Below are 20,956 nucleotides of genomic sequence, written 5' to 3' on the forward strand. Positions count from 1 at the left end.
AGTCAAATCAGCAAGCATTAATAATGGTCTACTATGTGCCAGACACTATGCCAAGTGCTGGTGATACGAAGATAAAAATAGTCCCTGCTCTCAAAATTTTATAGTGCAGATAACATCAAATAATGTAGGAAAGTGTACTTAAGTAGAAACTGAAAAAAATTAAAATTAAATCTAAATTTTCAAAGCAGACAGAATTACATCTATATATCTATATCTATATATGTAGATATGTATATGTATATACATATATGTTTGTGTTACTGCTTGTTCTTCATTTTGGAAGAGAACTAATGACATCTTGATTTTGCTGGATTTAACTGAGGCAGTCACTCTTTCTTCCAAAGTCACTGAATTCCAATGGCAAGACATAAGTCAAGAAGGCTGGCAATGGCCTTGGACACAGTGGATAACTTTGGCCTTTTTGATGTCTGACCAAACACTTCACAGCTCCTGTTTTAGCCACCTTCAAATCCACTGGAACAAATTGTCCTTACCACCCATTCTTCTGGTGGAAGTTTCATGTGCTTTGGATAGACTACTCCCACCTCACCAATGGGCTTAAGGCTTGTTGGCTACCCCTAACCTGTTTTAGCCCATCTACCAAGATGGTTTTTACTAAGGGATACCCACTGCTTATGCTATAGCTTCTTAGAGCTATAGGTAAGGGTTGCGTGATAGGTTAACACCACAGGTGGAGGAGCAGCCCTGAAAGGAGCTCAGCAAGCCTTCACACCAGAGGTGTCAGTGCTCCCTGAACACTCCATCCACCTTTGTGTGCATGAATATAGGTACTTGTATATGTATGTAGGTATGTATATCCTAGACAAGCCCTGACAAGGAGCTTACAATCCAACTGGGGGATGTTGGAGATGATAAGAAACAACTATGAAACATTCAAAAGAAAGATATAAATTTAAAGGAGAGATTTTGGCAAAGGTTTACAAGACATTTGAATAGGGAACTATTTTACTGAAGACATCTACCTACTGCCAAATTGAAATTCTTAGAGCATGGGGCAGCTAGATGGAGCAGTGATAGAGCACTAGATCGAAGGTTAGGAGGATCTGAGTTCAAATTTGCCCTCAGTCACTTAACACTTTCTGGCTGTGTGATCCTGAGCAAGTCACTTAACTCCAATTGCCTCAGCAAAAAAAACAAACAAAAAATATATGAAATTCTCTGAGCACGGGTCTAAAAATGTAGCTTCGATGGTTTCCTCACTCAATTTGGGATAAAATACAAATCCTTTTATTTGGCATTTAAAATCCTTCCTAAGCAGATCCCAATCTTTGCTGCCTGTTATTCATGACTTCTCTCTATGTTCTGGAGAAGCTAGCTTATTCTGTCTTCCCTAAACATGAATTTCCATCTTCTATCTCTATGTTCTCCTATACATTCTTTATTCTTTTTGGAATGAATTTCCTCTTTATCTCAATTACTCAAAACACTTACCTTTCTTCAAGGCCCAAACTCAAGTGCATTGTCTTCTACTGTATACTACTCATGCTCATAGTGCCCTCTCCCCCATAAATTGCTTTTTATTTACTTTTGTCAAAAAATACTACTACTACTACTACTACTGTACTCTATGATTTAGGTTAACAGTTTGCCAGGAAAAAAAAAAAAGAGTTTGCCAGAAATAATTTTACTTAATATTAATTTGTATCTAAGCCATTACTAGCTTGGAGAGAGAAGTATCCACTCACAAGATTTTCCATGCTCTCTGACCTGATTTCCTGACCCAAGATGATTGCAGGTAACATTTATAGGAATCTTAAAAAAGGAAGTTTCTTATATGTTAGACTACAGCTTTGAGTTAACATTCCATAATAATTAGTTCTTTCTTAAATCTCTCCTCATTATTAAAAGGAGTTCCTTTCTATTATAATGTTGGATGCCAAAACAAAAACAAAAACACCTCAAGTTAGTAGTAGTTCAAATTACTTTAGATGGGTGAGAAGCAATGAGTTTATCTAGTTTACAATTAAATTGGGTTATGTCCGTTAATCCATTTCTTTGAGAAAGGCCTTTTTTTTTTTTCCTATGTACATTTCTAAAGAAAAAAGATTATCAGCTATGAATGATGTTGCTATTCATGGCCATATGATGATCCAAGACAACGCTGAAGGACTTATGATGAAAAATGCTATCTGTCCCCAAAGAACTGATGATGTCTGAAAACAGATTTCATCATACTTAAAAAACGACAACAAAAACTTTCTTTAGGATAGGTTTGTTTGTTTGTTTTTTGGCCTATGTTTTCTTTCACAACATGATTAATATGAAAATATGTCTTGCATGATTACACATCTATAATTATATTGAATAGCTTGCCTTCTCAATAAGGGGAGATGGACAGGGAAGAAGGGAGAGAATTTGGAACTCAAAGTTTTAAAAACTAATGTTAAATTTGTTTTTACATGTGATTGAATGAAAATAGTAATTATTTAAAAAAAATTTAAAAAAGATTTTTAATATGCTTTCAAATTTTGTACGTATTTTATTTTTACTTCTCTGTATCTGTGCTGTTTCCACTCCACACAATGGAAGCACCTTGGCAATAAGGATTTCCCCTTTATTTTTGTATCTTATACTATCCTTTACAAAGATGATGAATAAATGTTTATTAAATAATTCAATGAACAAGCTGATCTCTGCTACCATCTGCTGGTCTTCGCTACAATCCAACTGCTAGACAATCCCAAAGTTCCCAAATAATATTTAAAATTATTTTATTTATCAATTTTAAAAATTATTGATGCCTTTTGCTCATGTCATATTTCTCCTCTCCTCCTTTTCTGTTATTAAAAACTTGACATCTGAAGTAGCAGATAGCAGATAACTAAGAAATTAATTAACCAGTGCGATCAGATCTGTTATGACCTTGTTTTCTTGGCTGAACAAATTCATGTTTTCAGAACAAGATCATAATAGATCTGGATACACTAGTTAACTGATTTCTTAGTTAAAAGAAACCTTTGTGTTAAGTCTTGGGGATACCAACAGAAAAGTGCTCAAGGAAATTCATTCAAATGAAGGAGACAATATGTATAGGACATCAAATGAAAAAGTCTGATGATCCTTAGAATGCATTAATTAAACAGGTAGCAATGCATTCTCTTAAAGTAATATCCACTGATACATAGCAGGCTTTCATATAAAGTCTTACAAGCTGCAAAGTATTTTTGATATGTTATCTCATTTGTTTTTCCACAGTGACCTGGGAGTTTGGCTTTACATTTACATCCATTTTTACAAATAAGAAAATTGAGGCTCAAAGATTCATTGCTAGAAAATTGAAGGCAACAGAGCTCTACCTATGAAAACACTAATTAATGCTAATCAATACTAATTAAAACTAAATAATGTTAAATATACTAATAATACTAAATCAATACTAAATTCCTGAAAAGGATTTATGGTCTTTGGGGTCCATAACAGGCCTCCCTGGCTACTACTCCATTACTCCTCGGAAATTCTTTGAGAAAAGGAACTGTATTGCTTCCTAGTACTAAGGCTTTCTACATCGAGGGGATTAAGGGCAGTCCACCTCATTTCATCCCTCTCCATCTGGAAAATCCAAATAAAAAATTTCAACCCTTCCTCCATACCACAGAAGTTTGAATTATAATAGTATTAAAAGACTAAATACATTGTTATTATACAATACCATACATTTATTTTATGTATTTTTGAGTTTCTTAACTTTTTTCCTGTGTCATCTGTGGCTTCTGCAAAACTCCCCCCAAATCCCATTTAATTTCTTATGCTAACCAAGAATATGATATGGAAAATCACAATGGAGAAGGGATAACTGTATTTTTATCCTCAATGCTTAGCAGGGTGCCTGGAACATAGTAAGAATATAAATGTTTTTCCATTCATTCATTTAGTCAACAAGCATTTATTGGTCTGCTATGTGCCAGATACAAAGAAAGGCAAAAACAGATTCTCCTTTCGAAAACTCACAATCTAAGAGGGAGGGGGAACAAAAGAGGACAACATATTTATTTAAACAACTATACGTAGACAAAATATTTGCAGGATAAATAAGATAATCGTAGAGGAAAGTCTCTAGCATTCAGTGTTTCATAGTGTACAATTTAATGAAGGAGAGAAGCTATGCAAACGACTATAGGCAAACAAGATGCATACAAAATAAATCGGGTGTAGTCTCGGAGGAAAGGCTCTGGCAGCCAAGCTCTTCAAGACTGACAGGGGAATTAGTGGAGAGGAACAACTTGTAAATAACTATATAGAAACAAGACATATTTGGAGATAATCTCCGAGGCAAGGCAGCGGTACTCAAGGGGACTGGGAAAGGTTGCTTACAGCAGGTGGCATTTTATCGGCGCCTCGAAGGAAGCTGGGAGGTGGAGATGAGAACAGACGAAAATGTATAGTTAGAGAAAAGAAACATTATAATTTAGAAATTCATAAGTAAATCGGATTCCACCCCAAATGCGAATTACTGCGTACATTTGAACTTGGGCTCCCTCACTCCAAATCGAGCTCTATCCATGGATAGCGCTTTTACCCGGAAGTCGGAAATAGAATGAAGCCGTTGGGTCACGGTAGGCGCTTTCCCCGCAGTGGGAGGAGCCGGGACGTTGGTGGGGGCAGAACTCCTCTCTCTCTGTCTGGGTTGCAGCGGCTGCCGCCTCCGCCACCGCCGCCGCCGCCGCCATGGCCGCCCCGGCCGCCCCGGAGATCAGCTTTTCTCGCTCTTCCCTAGAGGATGACTTCAACTACGGTCCAAGCGTGGCTTCGACCAGCATCCACATCCGAATGGGTACGAGCGGTGGGCTCTTGCCAGGGGCCCTGGCTGCGCCCAGAAGCTGAGGGGGGAGGGGCTACAGGAGAGGCGCTGGGGGCGGGGGAGGGGATTGGGCCTAAACCTGGGCCTAAACTTGGGCCTAAACCAGGGCCTCCAGTCTAACCAAGTACGGGAATCCTTCCGCGCTCTCCCCTTTCCCCCCTCGTTAATGCTTGTTCCCCTTTCTGTTAATTATCTCTAATTTATCTCTTCTGCGGCCTATTGTTCACTGGCCTGCCTTCCCTTATTGGACTGTTAGCTTTTTTGAGGGCCGGGATTGATCTTTATCTTTATGTCGAGCTTTTAGCCCGGCATAAGGGCGGCTAATGAATGTAATTAATTGATTTTCCCTGGTTGTCCCTCTCACTTGTCTCGTCCTCCCAGCTTCCTTCCAGTCCCAGCTAAATTCCTACCTTCTGCTGGAAGGCCTGCCTATCCCTCATTCATTCTGATGCCTTCCCTTGGTTGATTGATTTCCTCTTTGTTTATACTCTGTCTTCGCATTTATTTACTTCTTATCTTCCGCTTCCTCCATTGGATTGAAAACTCCTTGAGTCCAGGAATTGTCCTTTGCCTCTGTGTATCCCTAGGTGCTTAGCAATTAGTCTATCAGTCAACATTTATGACGCGCCTAGGTGCTAGATGTATGTTTTTAACATATAGGTATGATATTTGCATATGTAAAGGCATACATACGTTACAAATATATCTTTTTTTAAACGTACTAGTATTTTCCCCAAATTACATATAAGCTTAGTTGTCATCATTCATCTTTGCAATATTTTGAGCTCCAAATTTTTCTCCCTCCATTCTCCTGAAGACAGCAAGCGATCTGTTATAGATTATACAGGTACAATCACGTTACATGTATTCCATGTATGTGTTTTTAACTTCATACCTATAAGTAATCATTAGGTACATATATATATATGTATATATATGTGTGTGTATATATATGTATATATACATACATATATATGCATACATATATATATATATATACACACATATATATACACACACACACACACATGCATATGTGTATGCTTTATAGTCCAGGGGTCCTCAAACTACAGCCCATGGGCCAGATGCAGCAGCTGAGGACGTTTATTTCCCTCACCCAGGGCTATGAAGTTTCTTTATTTAAAGGCCCACAAAACAAAGTTTTTGTTTTTACTATAGTCCAGCCCTCCAACAGTCTGAGGGACAGTGAACTGGCCCCCTATTTAAAAAGTTTGAGGACCCCTGCACCATACATGTATGCATGTATATCCATAAATTTACATGCGTATACACCAGTTTACAAATGTGTGTGTGTATATATGTGCCCACAGGAATCTACACTCTTGTACTCTGCTAGGTGACAAAACGGATAGAGTGCTAGAACTGGAGTCAGGAAGACTGCTTTTCCTGAATTCAAACTGGTCTCAGGCTTTAGCTGTGTGATCCTGGGCAAGTCATCTAACTCAGTGTGCCTCAGTTTCCTCATCTGTAAAATGAACTGGAGAAGAAAATGGCAGTGTAAAATGAAATGGTGGAGGAAATGTTTTCCAAGAAAACTACAAATGAGATTATGAAGAGCTGAACATGCCTAAACAATAATACAGTTCTCTCTTTTGAAAATGATTTCCACGAATTTGAGGATGATTTCTCACCCCAGGCATTGTGAGAAGTAGAATTTGAATCTAGGTCTTCCCAAATTTGAGACTAACTCTGCCATCTCAACTGCCCAAAATAGTTAAATTAATCTCTCAGGAAAGAAGTTCTTGAGTTTTTTTTTCTCCTTCTACATCTCAATTAGCTCCTCTTTAACACACTTAAATCAGACTCCTAAATCATAGTAGTTAAATAGTTTCTTTCCTCCAATAGCTTAGAAAAGATGAGAAGACTGGCTTGAGAACAGATTTGTATTGTAGAATACTGGAAAACGAAGATGAGAATGTTGAAGGCTTTAATTTAAATTTGCTCTGTGATATATTAGCCAAGGGTTTTATTGTTTATCCTTAATTATTCACAGTAGAAAAAGTGGTGATGACTAGGAGTTATAATCTGTCTGGGACATATTTGCAGAGGGAATCTTTTCCTTGAATTTTGAATTTTTCATTTGATTTTTAAAGGTGGGAAGGTTTTAGTTTTGGAAGGAAGTGGAAAAATTGTTGATATGTTTGTATGTTGCATTATTTGAAGACTTGGAGGCAAGATTGGGAGGAAGAGGACTGAGATTTTTTTTTTTTTTTTTTTTTTTTTTTTGAGAATAGAGGGGATAAGCTTTTGGTGATGGAAGGAACTTGAAACATCTGGTTTAATTCTAAGGAATTTGCCTAAGATCACAGTTATGACTTGGGACAGAATCAGGATTCTAGCATAGGTCTTTTAACTCTAAATCAGGAAGCTTTCCACAGAACCAACTGCTTCCCTATTGAGGTAAGTTTGGGATTTGGAGGCTGGAATGAAGAACCATTTTTCTTTTGAAAGTTCCCAAGCTCATTGAGGGCAAAAAGTGGGGATAGTGGAAGGAGCCGAGATTTTGGAGTCAAAGGATCAGAGTTCACATCCCAGCTCTGAGGTTTCCTGCCTCTGGGCAGATATTTAACCTCCTTGGGCTTCGGTTTCCTCATCTGTAAAATGAGGAGGAGTTAAATGGCTTCTTCAATCTTTTCTGTGTCTAGATATATGATCCCAATTTAAATTTGTCTTAAGGTCTTAGGATCATTACTTTTCTGTCCTAGAAAAAGAGTTAGGTACTCTAGGGATACTATGATTGATTTTTTTTTAATGGCACAAAAATACCCTGAGGGCTCCTGGAGAAAGGAAGCAGAGAACAAACTTCAAATCTTGGAATTTTAGAACTTGGAAGGGATTTTCCAAGGTTTCTGGATTCCAAGGTTTCTAGTCCAAACCTGTGCTAGCTGCATCTCAGGTGTGATAGGTTACTTCATATCTCTGGTGTGTTAGTGAATTCCCATCTTTGGAGGAGTATTGGAATCATGAACACTGTTGCATTCTGAGGACCCTAAGAGATTTTGTTTGCCCTGTGCTAATTTTATTCTATTTGCCAGGGGCTCTCTCCTCTTCTGATTAATGAAGATATGTGTAAAGTGCTGTTTAAGCTTAGTATTTGGTCAGGTTGTCAAGCACTTGTCAACTCTGTCACCATTTTGAATTCCTCCTCTGCTACTGCACCATTCATAACTCTGGACATCAATTCAATCTGCTCTCTACTATTCTCTACCTAATTTATTTTTTCTCTTGTCTCTTGTCTCCTTTCCTTGGTTTTATTTTTCTCAGCTTTTGGATAAATTTTCCCACTAGTCAATAAGGGCATTCGATCTCATTGTCCACAAACTGACAGTGCACCATGTGTACTTTTCAAGTCTGATTCTTTTCCCTGTTGAAAAGTCCTTTTTGTGACATCAGGAGACCTACAAACTTGGTTTTCCCAATTAGCTATGTTATACATACTTATGTATTTCTTGCCCTTGTATTTCCTATTAATCTTTAATAGAGTGCTATCTGTGTCTCTTTCCCCCTTTAACTGGTACTGTTCTTCATCAAATATTTATTAAGCATCTACTATGTATAGGGAAAGACAGGTACTTATGTCCTACTAGAAATTGAAAAAAATGCAATCATTTTGGATAAAAGAGAGATCTAGACAATTAGTGCTGTGGAAAATTTGGGGACATGAGGACATTTTACACTGAAGGAAATAAAGGAAACTAATAAAATAATTTTGTTTTCTTCTCCATAGGAATATATATTTTTTGTATGTGGTCTTAAGTTGACCTTTTTTTTTTTCCCTACAGGACATAGGTTTCAAGGTTGTAGAAGCATAGATATTAATAAGAAATGTTAGAAATGGTATTGGAACTCAGATCCTCTTGTCCAGAGTCAGTTTCATTCAAGAGAGGCATCCATTTCATTTTAGAAAGCTTTCTGGCTTTTTGAAAGTAATAATAAAATACAAGCACTTAGACATTTATTTCACAATTATCTTTGGAAAATTAATTTTTCAGATACTAGAAAACTCCATTTTTGATTTCAGTTCACCAAATAGAACAAAAAATTAATAGAAAGGAATACTGAGAAACATGGGGAAACTATTAGGCAAAGAGATAAGAAATGCATAAAAAGGACAGTGGAGAAGACAATTACCTCAACTCCTGAGGATACCCAATTACCAGTGTTAATTGTATTTTAATAAGATCATAGAACAGGCATAAATGTACACACTGGAATCATATGAAACAAGTATGTTAGCAGTAGCATCAATTACACACAATTTACTTGTCATGTTAGAATGGGCCTTTTGAGTATGCTTAGGCTGGTATGCATTTCTTAAAGTTTTCTAAAAAACTTAGAACTGATGTCTTTTCCTTTTAGATTTCCCTGGAACAAGGAGAGGCATTTAGAATTGTTTGATTAACTCAGGGCTAGGCCCTCAGACATTTGTTAATGATGGTATTTTTCCATAGAAAATTGCTTTTAAAATTAGAATCTACCTGGTTAATTTGCTTTAAATTGTAAGCAATAATAATAAGTAATGGGACATAGCATTGCCATCAGTAAGCAATAAGTAATGGTTTGTTTTGTTTTAATGTGAAAATGAAAATATTTACTGCCTTTTAAAATGTGTGTGTGTATTTCAACATATAACTTTCTAGGCTGCTCTGCTTATTTATGCTTTCTTCTGAATTTCTTTGTATTCTCATCTTTGCATTTTTAAAAAAAGGCTTCAAAAACTCTTTTCTCTTTTGGGGGGAGGTATGGGTCAATTCTGTTAGCTGAGCTTGCTTCTCTTTCTCTTCCCCTAAAATCTTTTTAAAATTTTTAAAAATTTGCTTCTAGATAGATAAATGAAGGCAAAAGTTTCTGTAACACATCTCATAATCTAATCCTGTAAACAAATCTTTACATTTGCCATGTTCACTTTTGCATCCTGCATCTGTCATCCACTGACTAGCAGTAGGGATCATGCTTTATAACTTTATTATTTAATCCTCTAGAGATCATTGCTTTTCTTTACAATGTTATTGCTGTGTGAATTGTTCTAGTTCTGCTCATTTTACATCAGTTCATAAAGGTCTTTTGGATATCACTGAAACTTCCCTTTTGTGTTTTCTTACAGGGTAATAATATTTTGTTACTTTTGTTTACCATAATTTATGAACAGTAAGGAAGGTTGTTAGTTTTTCCTCATCCTGACTGTCAGCTGATTTTGCTAGCATAATTCTTTGCACTGCTGTAAGATGTACTAAATCAGGTACACCCTGTAGAAGATACTTTGCCGAATGGGCTAAGGCCAAAAAGCCCTAACCTGTCCCTACCTTTTAGGTACATTTTCCTGAAAATAAAGTCAAGGAGAACAGTTTTTACCATATTGAAAATCAAAAATGCAAAACAACATTAATAAACTACTTGTAGAACACTTGAAAGTGTACATACGTTTCACACACATTTCTATTTATGTATTCTGAGAGAACACAAAGCAGCTACTATTGACCCCTTTTATACAAGAATAGCTAGTTAATGGTAAGTGGGACTAGAATCCAGGTCTTTTGAATTTGATGGTAGGAAATTGAGCCAGCTTAGCAGAACAAGAAAGCAAGAAAACCCCAACAGTGGAGAGCTAAATAGGTATCTCTCAATTTTTGAAGTTGAACAGAGGTCATGAGTCATAGTCATAATACAGTGAAACTTTTGTTATGCACAGCCCAGCTTTTGACTTTTTTTTTAATTGTCTGTCAGTATTCTGGATTTAGTAGGCAAAAAGAAATTCATTGGGGGGCTATAAAGTTGGAAATAATAATGATTCTAGCAGTCTAGAGGTGATGAAAATTGGTTGCTTGACTGGTTGTTTCCCCTAATAAGATGAAAAGGAGCCCCTCTTAAGCTGACAAAATCTTCTTTTGTTTAAAAAAATAAAAGTACCATAAATTGTGAGCAAAACATCAGTACTGAGAAAATACAAGAGAAAAGAAAGGAAAGCAAAAAAGTGAGGAAAAGTGGTAGCTTAGAATTGGTGGGGATAGCTATCACCAACCTTAGTAATTTTGAAGAGAACAAGAGAGTCCCAGGCCAGCTGATAGTCAGCCATCCCCACCACCTCTCCTGGACTTCATTTGCAAATAATTGGGAAATAATTTTGGGGGATGAAAATGTTGACATTCTTGACTCTCAAAAGAGTTAGGTTTTGTTATGTTTTTAAAGATGAAGCTTTTTGGAGATTTATATATCAATTAGAATTTTTAAATCCATTTTGAAATTTGATATTTAAGAATTTAGTTGTTATAAACTATTAGAATAAAATGCATTTGGTGAGATGCAGTTTTCTAAAAGAAAATAAAATTTGTTTTTGCTGTTATATGTGCTTAGAAAGTAAAAATGTATGTTTTCTTTAACAGGTTTTCTGCGGAAAGTCTACAGCATTGTTTTTCTTCAAGTTCTCTTAACTACTGTGACATCATCAATTTTTATGTACTTTAATAACATACAAATATTTATATCTAAAAGGTAAGATACTGATTACTTTGAACCATTTTCAGGCTCTTAAAAGCATTATCACTAGGGAGTGAAATTGTTCTATTCTAATTGAAATCCATTTGGAGAGGTTAAGTTGATTCCCAAATACATTAGAGTTGTTTTTTTCCTCTGGCCTAATAACATGTTTGCTGCTACACTAGTGAAAAATTTTTAGTTAGCAACCAAAGAACGTGTTATTTCACAGCTTGTAATGATTAACGTTTAATACTGGGTAAAATGTAAAAGCAATGTAAATTTTTAAGATTAATGTCCAATCTGTTGTCACAGAACTTAGCAGTGGAAGTTACTACTAATTGAAAGGAGAGTTATTGGGATGGAAATCATTGACTCCAGCAGTTGTTTTAAGTATTTGTTTTTGTCCCTAATCTTACGATTAAAGAACTGAGCAATCAGTTCAATCAGCAAACTTTTATTTTTGCTTATTATGTGCCAGGTACTATGCTAGGCACCAGGAATGTAAAAAGAGGCAAAAGACAGTTTCTGCCCCAAGGAACTTACAACTTTATTGGGAAGGTAACAAGCAAAAAAATTGTACAAATTATATACAGAATTAGTGGGAAGTAATTAAAAGAGAGCTGATACTAGAATTAAGAGGGGTTGAGAAAGGCTTCCTATAGAAGATGGAATTTTAGAGGGGACTCAAAGGAAGTCATGAGGCTGAGATGAGAGAACATTCTAGACATGAAGGACAGTCAGAAAATTGGAGTGGAACATTCACAGAAAATGTTCATGGAACATCCAGGAAGATAGTGAAAGTGAATCAAAGACTATGTGGCACTGAGTAAGTTGTAAGAAGACTAGAAAAGTAGGGACTAGGTTATGAAGGGTTTTGGATAACAAACAGAACATTTTGTATTTGATTGAAGCCACTGGAGTTTATTGAATAAAAGGAAGTAATAAGATCACACTTGTACTTTAGGAAAAGTGATTGAATGGTGGTTGGATTGAACGGTGGAGAGGGACTTGGGACAGATAGATCCACCATGAGGCTATTGCAATAATCCAGGTATGAGGCGATAATCCACCAGGGTGATGGATTGTATTCTGCAAAAGTGAAATCAACAAGTCTTAGCAACAGATTGGATATGAGGGATGATAAAGAGGAATCCAAGGTGATTTTAAGATGCAAGCTGGAGGGATATGGGAGATTGATGTTGCTTTATAGAGTAATGGTGATGTTAGATGGGGAGGAGGTTTTGGAGAAAGATAATGATTTCCATTGTAAACGTGTTGAGTTTAAGATGTCTGCTGGATATACAAGTTTGAAATGTGTGAATGGCAGTTGGAGATGCAAGGTTGGAAGTCATCAGAGTTTGGGGCAAGATTGGTAGATTTGAGGATCATGAGTACAGAAATAGTACTTAAATTCAAGTGAACTGATGAGATCACTAAATGAAATAGAGCAGAAGAGAAACGTGCCTAGGACAGCAACCCTAGGAATACTGAGGTTTAGCGATCTGGAGGAGGATCCAGTAAAGGAAATGGAAGAAGATAGGAAGAGTTCCAGGAGAGGCGACCATTCAAAAAACCTAGAGAGAAGAAAGTATCAGGAGAGGAGACAAGGAAATCATAAAGAAGGGAAAAAGACCCATATGAGCAGAGACGTTTTTTAGCAGTTCTTTTTGTGGTAGCAAAGAATTGGGAAATGAGTAGATGCCCATCAATTGGGGAATGGCTGAACAAGTTGTGGTATATGAAGGTAATGGAATATTATTATTCTATAAAAAATGATGAAGAAGCTGATTTTAGAAAGGCCTTTAGAAAGAACATAACAAGATGTGCAGTGATCAACTCTGAAAGGTTTGGTTATTCTCAATGGTTCAGTAATCCAAAGCAATCCCAAGAGACTTTGGACAGAAAATGCCATCTGCATCTGGAAAAAGAAGTAAGGAGACTGAAGTTAAATCAACACAGGCTATGTTCACTTCTTTTATCTGGTTTTTTTAATCTCTCCCATGTTTTTCCCTTTTCCTCTGCTTTTTCTCTCCCAACATGATTCATAAAGCAATGTGTATTAAAATAAACAAATTTACTAGGAAAAAAAAGGGGGAAACAGTGACCAACAGTGTTTGAAGGATTTGGCAACTAAGATATCTTTGGTAAGAGCAATTTTGATGGAATAATAAGGCCAGAAGCCATAATGTTAGGATCTAATTTTAAAGTGGGAAAAAAAAGAGATAGAACAAATACCTGCTGTAGATGGCCTTTTAAAAAAATTTTTCTCCACTTACATGTAAAACAGCATTTTTTGATTATACATCAACATTCATTTTTTTACATATTTCCATGTGAATCATGATGGGAGAGAAAAGTCAGAACAAAAGAGAAAAACCATGAGAAAAAAAGAAGGAAAAAAGTGAACATAGCATGTCTTAATTTATATTCGGTCTCCATATTTCTGTCTGGATGCAGATGGCATTTTTCATCCAAAGTTTATTGGGATTGCTTTGGATTACTGAGAAGAACCAAGTCTATCATAGTTGATCATTGCACAATCTTGCTGATACTGTATACAGGTTCTTGTTTCACTCAGCTTCAGTTGATGTAAATCTTTACAGGCCTGTGAGGGATGTAGAAAACCCTTACCCAAAATGATTAATCAAAGATCATTCACTAGAAAGCAGAAAAGTTGTTTATTAAAACCCTGGAGGATGAGCCATCCCATCACGAGATAAGAAAGAGAAAGTCTGTGGTAGGAGGGTTAAAGAAGTAGTACAGATACACAGTTTTTATACAAGAGATTACATCATAAGTAAGAAAGCATTGAGAAGGGGAGGGAGAGGCATCTAATTGGTTGTTGCTATTTGGAGAGATTGGAATGGAAAGTTTCTGTTTCCCTGAAATCACCTGATTTCTAGGAAACAAAAAATCAGGCCTTCAGGCTTAATCAAGCAGATAGTGGTCAAGCTAATAGATTAAATATTGATAAATGTCAAATACTGATAAATGGCATCAGCTCAGGTTAAGTAAATATGCTTATAGCTGGCCAAGGCTCAAGTAAATAAGGGCCTGCACATATTATACAGGTCAAAAGGGAAACACAGAAATAATGAAAATAAAATGCAGAAAAAGAATTCATACATTCCTGTAAGTTCTTCACCTTATCTCTCTATTCCACACAGGCCTTTCTAAAATCAGCCTATTAATCATTTTTTATAGAACAATAATATTCCATTACTTTCATATACTATAACTTATTCAGCCATTCCCCAGTTGATAGGCATTGTAAATGGTCTTTTCAAGGATGTTAACTACAAAAGGCAGAAGAGATATAGGACCATAATTAACAGATATGGAAGGATCAAGTGATGGTTTTTCAGGATTGGAGAGATAAATATACATTTTTAAGAAAAAGGGAAGGAGGTTGAAAATTCATTAAGAGTTGAGATGACCAAGGGGTGATCTGTTAAATGAGCAAGAGTACATCACTAAGATTTTTCCAGGATGTTTTCGTTTTCCCCTCCCAGAGATTAACCTCATTTTAGAAATATTTTATTTTTAAGACAAAATAAAAAAAGGAAAAGAAATCAGCAAAACTGACTACATTGCAAAAACATGAAAATAAGTGCAATGCTACAGATCACACTAGTGAACCTATCTCCTTTACAAATATGGGGTATGAATAGAAATATATTCTTGTGTTTCTTCTTTCAAGCTGTGCTTGTTCTTTATAATCTACTTTTAATTTTTTTTTTTTTTTTGGTATTTCTGTGTACGTAGTTTTAATTGCGTATATTTTCTTGTATAAACTGTTACACTATTAATTCATATACATCTTTCTATGTTTCTGTTTTTTTTTCACACTGGTTGTTTCCTAAAGTACAATAACACTCTTACATTCATTTGCTGCAAATTCTTACATAGCAGCAGAAGAAAGCTTTGGCTACAGACTTATGATTTTTTTTTTTTTATTATAAGTTTCAGACTCAACTCTCCTAATATTCTTCACTGAATGCAATTGTGGTCTAAGGCTGCAAAAGATTTTTTAAAGTACAATCCATTTGCTCTGTTCCTAAACATTTATAAGTCTTTCAAAGAGTGCTCCTGTGGTTAAAAATGGGCAGGTATTTGGATTTTTTTTTTGGTAAGCTATGCAGATAAAAAAAAGACTTTTTCAAGAAAACTTAAGAGCTAAAGTCCTAGGATCTGAGTTTAAATTCTTGCCTTCATTACCTATATGACTCTTGCGTGAGTCACTCTAACCCTTTGAGTCCCAGTTTCCTTATCTGTGATAAGAAAGGATGAAATTTACATGTTCTGCAACATTACTCCTAGTAACTAACTCTATAGTCTTTTGTAAAGAGCTTGTCACATTAGAGTGCAGTTGGTACTTGAACAAAGACATTCTTTTAAAATTGGATGTTTAGTAACATTTTAATTAATTTGATATAAAATTTAAGCGCCTTAAATTTCAAATATTTTCTTCTTATGTATAGCCCTGCATTGATGTGGATATCTCTCCTTGGATCTTTGGGTTTGATTTTGGCATTGGTGTTAAACAGGCATAAACATCCTCTTAACTTGTATCTGCTCTTTGGATTTGTGAGTATTTTTGCTCCTTTTATCTTTTTGAATAAATAGTTTGATTTTTTAAAATTGTTTTCCATTAGCCTGACTTTCTAATATGCCTTTAGGAGAAAAAGTGAATTCTTTGGTCTTTTCTTGATTCCAGAATTTTTGATATAGAACACTGTCCTGTGCATTAGGAGATTAGGCTCTGCCATGATATGATGTATGACAGCAATTCTTCTGACTTTCAGTTAAGGGGAGCACCTGATTTATCTCTCAGATTCTTTTCAACTATATAATTTGTATTAATTTTTGAGAGTGGAAGTCTTGATAGCCTGGATTTTTCTAGTTTGCTTTTTAGGGCTCCCCATTTTTTGATAATTTCTCCTTTTCAAAAATCAATTTGCTGAGATGTTGTGCCTTTACAAAAGTGTGGTTGGAAGGTTATATATATCTTATGTGGAAAAGAAAAATATCTTAAAAATTTGTTTTAAGGTGATGGCTAGGATGGAGCACTGCAGTTTAAGATAGAAATTCATCTGACAAATATACATTGCATTTTAAATACTGGATTTAGATTTGGTTTATTTATTTATTTTTTTCTCCTTTAGTCTTCCTACAAAGCTAAGCAAATTTCTCACTTTTGAACTAAAAAATTATTTCAGTATTCTATCCTTGGGAAATACTAATGGAGTATGGATGTGCAGAAGTGCTGAACTCCTCAAAAATATGTTGGCTTTCTAGGATTTTCTCCATATGAGCTACCAAATGATGAGGCGTGGGGTTGAGCCCCAAAAGTATGTTGGAATTTTGGATTGATGGGGTGAGGTATCTTAAAAGAATTTGTAGGCTTATACCATCTCCAAATCAAGAGGCAAAGATTTTATTACACTGTTGGCAGCAGGCTTAGTTCAAAAAAGGGGGGGGGGGTGTTAGCAATTAAAAAGGGATAAAACTCTGGCTAAGTTCCTTAGGGAACTAATCATTAACAAGAGGGAGGACACCACAAAATGGGGCTAAATTCCTAATGAACTTACCATTGTGATGCTTGGTAAGTGGGCTAAGTTTCCTGAAAGGAGTTAGCAAGAAGTAGGACACCAAGAGGTTCTTTTTTAGGAAAAAAAAAAAAATAACATTTATAGCTCAGCCTTCTGATTAGATGATTGGATACAATAACTGTTGGGTCATGACAATTTTTGTTAGTGCAAGGAATTTGACATTCTACTGCCACAAAGGCTTACTTAGGACAAGTTAATCCAGTTTCCTTCCTGTAGCCTGCCTAATAAGGCTAAAAGGAAGGTATAAATTAAAGGGAAAGACCACCTTTTATTTTTCTATGTGAATTTTTTTTAAATAACTTTTTATTGATAGAACCCATGCCAGGGTAATTTTTTACAGCATTATTCCTTGCACTCACTTCTGTTCCGATTTTCCCCCTCCCTCCCTCTACTCCCTCCCCCAGATGACAAGCAGTTCTTTACATGTTGAATAGGTTAAAGTATATCCTAGATACAATATATGTGTGTAGAACCGAACAGTTTTCTTGTTGCACAGGGAGAATTGGATTCAGAAGGTATGAATTATGTGAATTTTTAAAGTGTATTTTGACATTCTTCATTTTTATGCAGCTCACTTAAAGGTAATCCATTTACTTAACTTAAAGTACTTTACCAAGCAATATTTCTGCAAACTAAATGAACTTTTCGTGCATTTGTGTAATTCACAACTTTTTATTTTTCAGACACTATTGGAATCTTTGACTGTTGCTGTAGCAGGTAAGCCGTAATTACTTGATATGGTATTGAAGTAATCAGTTTTTTCTGTAATAACAACTTTTCAGGTTAAAAAAGGGTACTCTTGGCTAAAGAGTATTGTTAACAATTTAGCATTGTTTTTATAGATGTTATATAAACATTTGATAAATTAAAACAAAATATGATGAATCAAAGATTAACCAGTTAGGCTATGCAGAATATAAGGAAGTCAAAGGAATTGGAGGACTGCTTTTCCTATGTATTTCCACATCTATAAATTAGGGTAATTTCTGCCTATCTCTTAAACTAAATTAGAAGACTGTTAGGAAGACAGATAACATAAGAATTTTAACTCAGACTTATGTTTTTCACTGCATTTAAAATATATATAAGTATGTGTTATGTATGTATAGAAACATAATTGGTAACATTTCAAGCTAGACCTTGATGAGTTTGAGGAGAGCAATTGACGATGAGGTTTGGTAGCATTTCACATATAAAGAATTCATAAGGGCTTTCTCCTTGCTAAGAGGTTAGAGACAAAATGAAAAGATAAAATAAGCCCCAGGAATGGTAAATATGAAATAGATTTGGGAGGTAATATAGTAAGCAAGGAAAGAGGTTTTAACAATTAACAATGGAAAAGACAAGTTCCCCAGGAGATGGGAAGTACCCCATGAAGTGTGAGTACATTATTGCCTGTCAGGCTAAATTCATAGATGAGTGTAGCACCCTAAAAATTAGCTATACAAGGAGAAAGCCATCTCAAGGTATGGAGAGGGGATGAGAGGAAAGATACTAGGAGATATGAGGGAGAAGTAAGAAGAAAGGCATCACAAGTGATTGGCAGTGGGCTAACCCAAAAGGGATTTGGCAAAAATGGCATAAGCCATAGACAGATTTATAGGGGAAATTTAACTCAGGGAGGCTTGATATCATAACTTGGCTCTTTGACTGGGTACCGTAAAGTGGATTTACTCAAGAGCTCTAAGGATCTGTAAAGCTGAGCTAATCCCTTTTAGTCTTTCCCTGCTTGCTTCAGGGAGTAATTTCAGGTTCAGGCTTTCTCTGCCAATCCTACCTACTTCCTACTTATTTTGAAAATCAAGATTTTTTTCCCAATATTACCCATCTCAAGAGGCTTGAGGAATAAGTTTTGTTTTAAGACCAGAGAAATTAGATTCAAAATTCTATCCTACTGCCCATTATGATTTTTTGATTGTAGAAAATGAATGGGATGGGGGAGAGAGATGGAAAGATAATGAATACATTAGGAAAGAGCATAGGTTTCCTCTGAATTCTTTAATTCACTGTTATTAATAAGCCACAAGTGACAGGCTTTCATTTCACTTCCTTTAGTCCCTGATGAGTATTCAAATTAGTAGAGAAATGACCCAAAATCATCTAATTGAAGGCCAAAGAGCAAACATGAATAATTAATCCCTGAATAAAAGAATTAATTCTTACATATTTTGTAATTTACATACATAATTTTAAATTATTGGTCCTCTGTTAAAAAGTTAGGTAGTCCTGATAGTCTCTGAGTGCAAGTGATATGATAATATGATCCTGCTCAAGTCAGGGTTGGTAGTGTGACTACTCCATCATCTTAGCTATCATTTGACAACTATAAAAGAAGCAGCAGAGAGTGGGAGAAGAGCAGCAGTTCATACAGAGCTTTTCTTTCTGTTAAACATAAGCTAGATCTGTTCTGTGGTTGATATATTTTGTGTAGTGTTCAATGAACAACTCAAATGTTTTTATTTTACAGTGACATTCTATGATGTATATGTCGTTCTACAAGCTTTTGTGTTGGCTACTGCAGTATTTCTTGGTTTGACTCTATACACGTTACAAACCAAAAGAGATTTCAGCAAATTTGGAGCAGGGTAGGTTTTATTCTCAACTATAAAATATGTGTCTCTTTCTTATTTTGTTATTGTATTGTATAGTGGGAAACATATTTAAATTTTTTATACTGAAAGCTCTGGATATTTCCTACCAATATAAGAAAGCCTTATCAGTGGGAAACTACTTTTTTGTTTGGGAGTCAGGCCAGAGTAGATGGCAGAAAATGACATTAAAGAATTTGTCCTGACTCTGTTGGCTGAGTAGAGACAAAAGCTAAAATGGAGGAAAGTATCTTTGATCTTTGAGTTTTCTCTTTTTCTTTTCAGAGGAAAGTTGGAGATTGTTTGCTAAGGGAAATTAGCTTTATTAGAAGGCTGGACAAACATCAAAACAATTAGGGCTAACCACAGGATTTCTGTTATGGTAGAAAAAGCAAGTTAATTTAGTTGATTAAATTTTTAAAAAGCAGATTACTTAACCTAGGTAATTGTTGGGGCATTCCTAAGTTTTATTTCAGATCTATTAACTAACTTCTTTACAAAATTAAACCAAAAAGAAAAAAAAATCTTTTTGTTATTCCATAGTCTATTTCATTGCTATTTAGAACAATGGTCTTTTTTGGGCTTATCTCAATTCATGGTAGAGCATTTTATTCAGTCAATGTGGGATCAAGTCATTGAGCCAATTGGATAGATGAGTATTTCCCAACTTTGACTTTGTTGGGAAAGATGTGATTCTTATCTACCACCCCCTGTTCTTTCTACCTTCTCTTCCTAATCTTAGCCCTTTAATGAACTCTTTTAACTCTCCAATGTTTTAACTTAAATATCTTACTCTTTATGGCAGCTCTAGATTTGACCAATTCTAGCCCGGAATTAATTCCACCATCTTTCATTTTCCATTCTATTCACGGTGCTTTGGGCAGAAGCTGGAGGAAGGTACTCAGCCATGTTCACTGAATCTGCTACAAATTTTTATTGCCTGACACTTAATAAATACTTGTCGGTTGATTAATTTCTTTTGGGCCCTCATTGCAACTAGATAGTCCTTCTACTTTTTTCTAATTGATTCTCTTTCCCTCTTCACAATGACTGTTCTAAATTTTTTATTTCATCTTACTACTTGAGATCCTTGCTTCCTACTTATTGAGAAAATCAAGACTTTTTCCCAATATTACCTTCTTATTTTCCTACTTTCTCATCTTTTAAATGCTTTATATTATTCTTTGTCATTTCCTCATTTTTTTAAGGCCTCCTTAGGTTCCCTTGGACCCTTTTTTTCTGTCTTCTCCAGCAGATTGCCCATCCTGTCTAAATGTTACTCCCTTTCTAATTCTTTACCTTCTGTCTACAAGCATGCTATGAAAATAAAAGGGGTACTATAGTAGTACTAATCTCCTAGGGTGATTGTGAGGATATGAGATGTTTTTAAAGGATCTCACAATTCTTAAAAGGCTATATTAATGCTGAATATCATTATATCC

General features: G+C 35.5%; 1 protein-coding gene across 1 annotated transcript in view; it reads left to right on the forward strand.

Moving 5' to 3' along the window:
• Positions 1 to 4,587: 4,587 nt before the first annotated feature.
• Positions 4,588 to 20,956, forward strand: part of TMBIM4 (transmembrane BAX inhibitor motif containing 4) — a 28,399-nt gene continuing 12,030 nt past the window's right edge. The window contains exons 1-5 of the mRNA XM_052001769.1: positions 4,588 to 4,792; positions 11,221 to 11,329; positions 15,796 to 15,901; positions 17,610 to 17,643; positions 19,394 to 19,511. Of these exons, the coding sequence (XP_051857729.1) occupies positions 4,687 to 4,792; positions 11,221 to 11,329; positions 15,796 to 15,901; positions 17,610 to 17,643; positions 19,394 to 19,511 (473 nt within the window). The 5' untranslated portion in view covers positions 4,588 to 4,686. The remainder of the gene's footprint in view (positions 4,793 to 11,220; positions 11,330 to 15,795; positions 15,902 to 17,609; positions 17,644 to 19,393; positions 19,512 to 20,956) is intronic.

Source organism: Antechinus flavipes, chromosome 5, assembly GCF_016432865.1.
Source record: "Antechinus flavipes isolate AdamAnt ecotype Samford, QLD, Australia chromosome 5, AdamAnt_v2, whole genome shotgun sequence".
NCBI classification, from domain to species: Eukaryota; Metazoa; Chordata; class Mammalia; order Dasyuromorphia; family Dasyuridae; genus Antechinus; species Antechinus flavipes.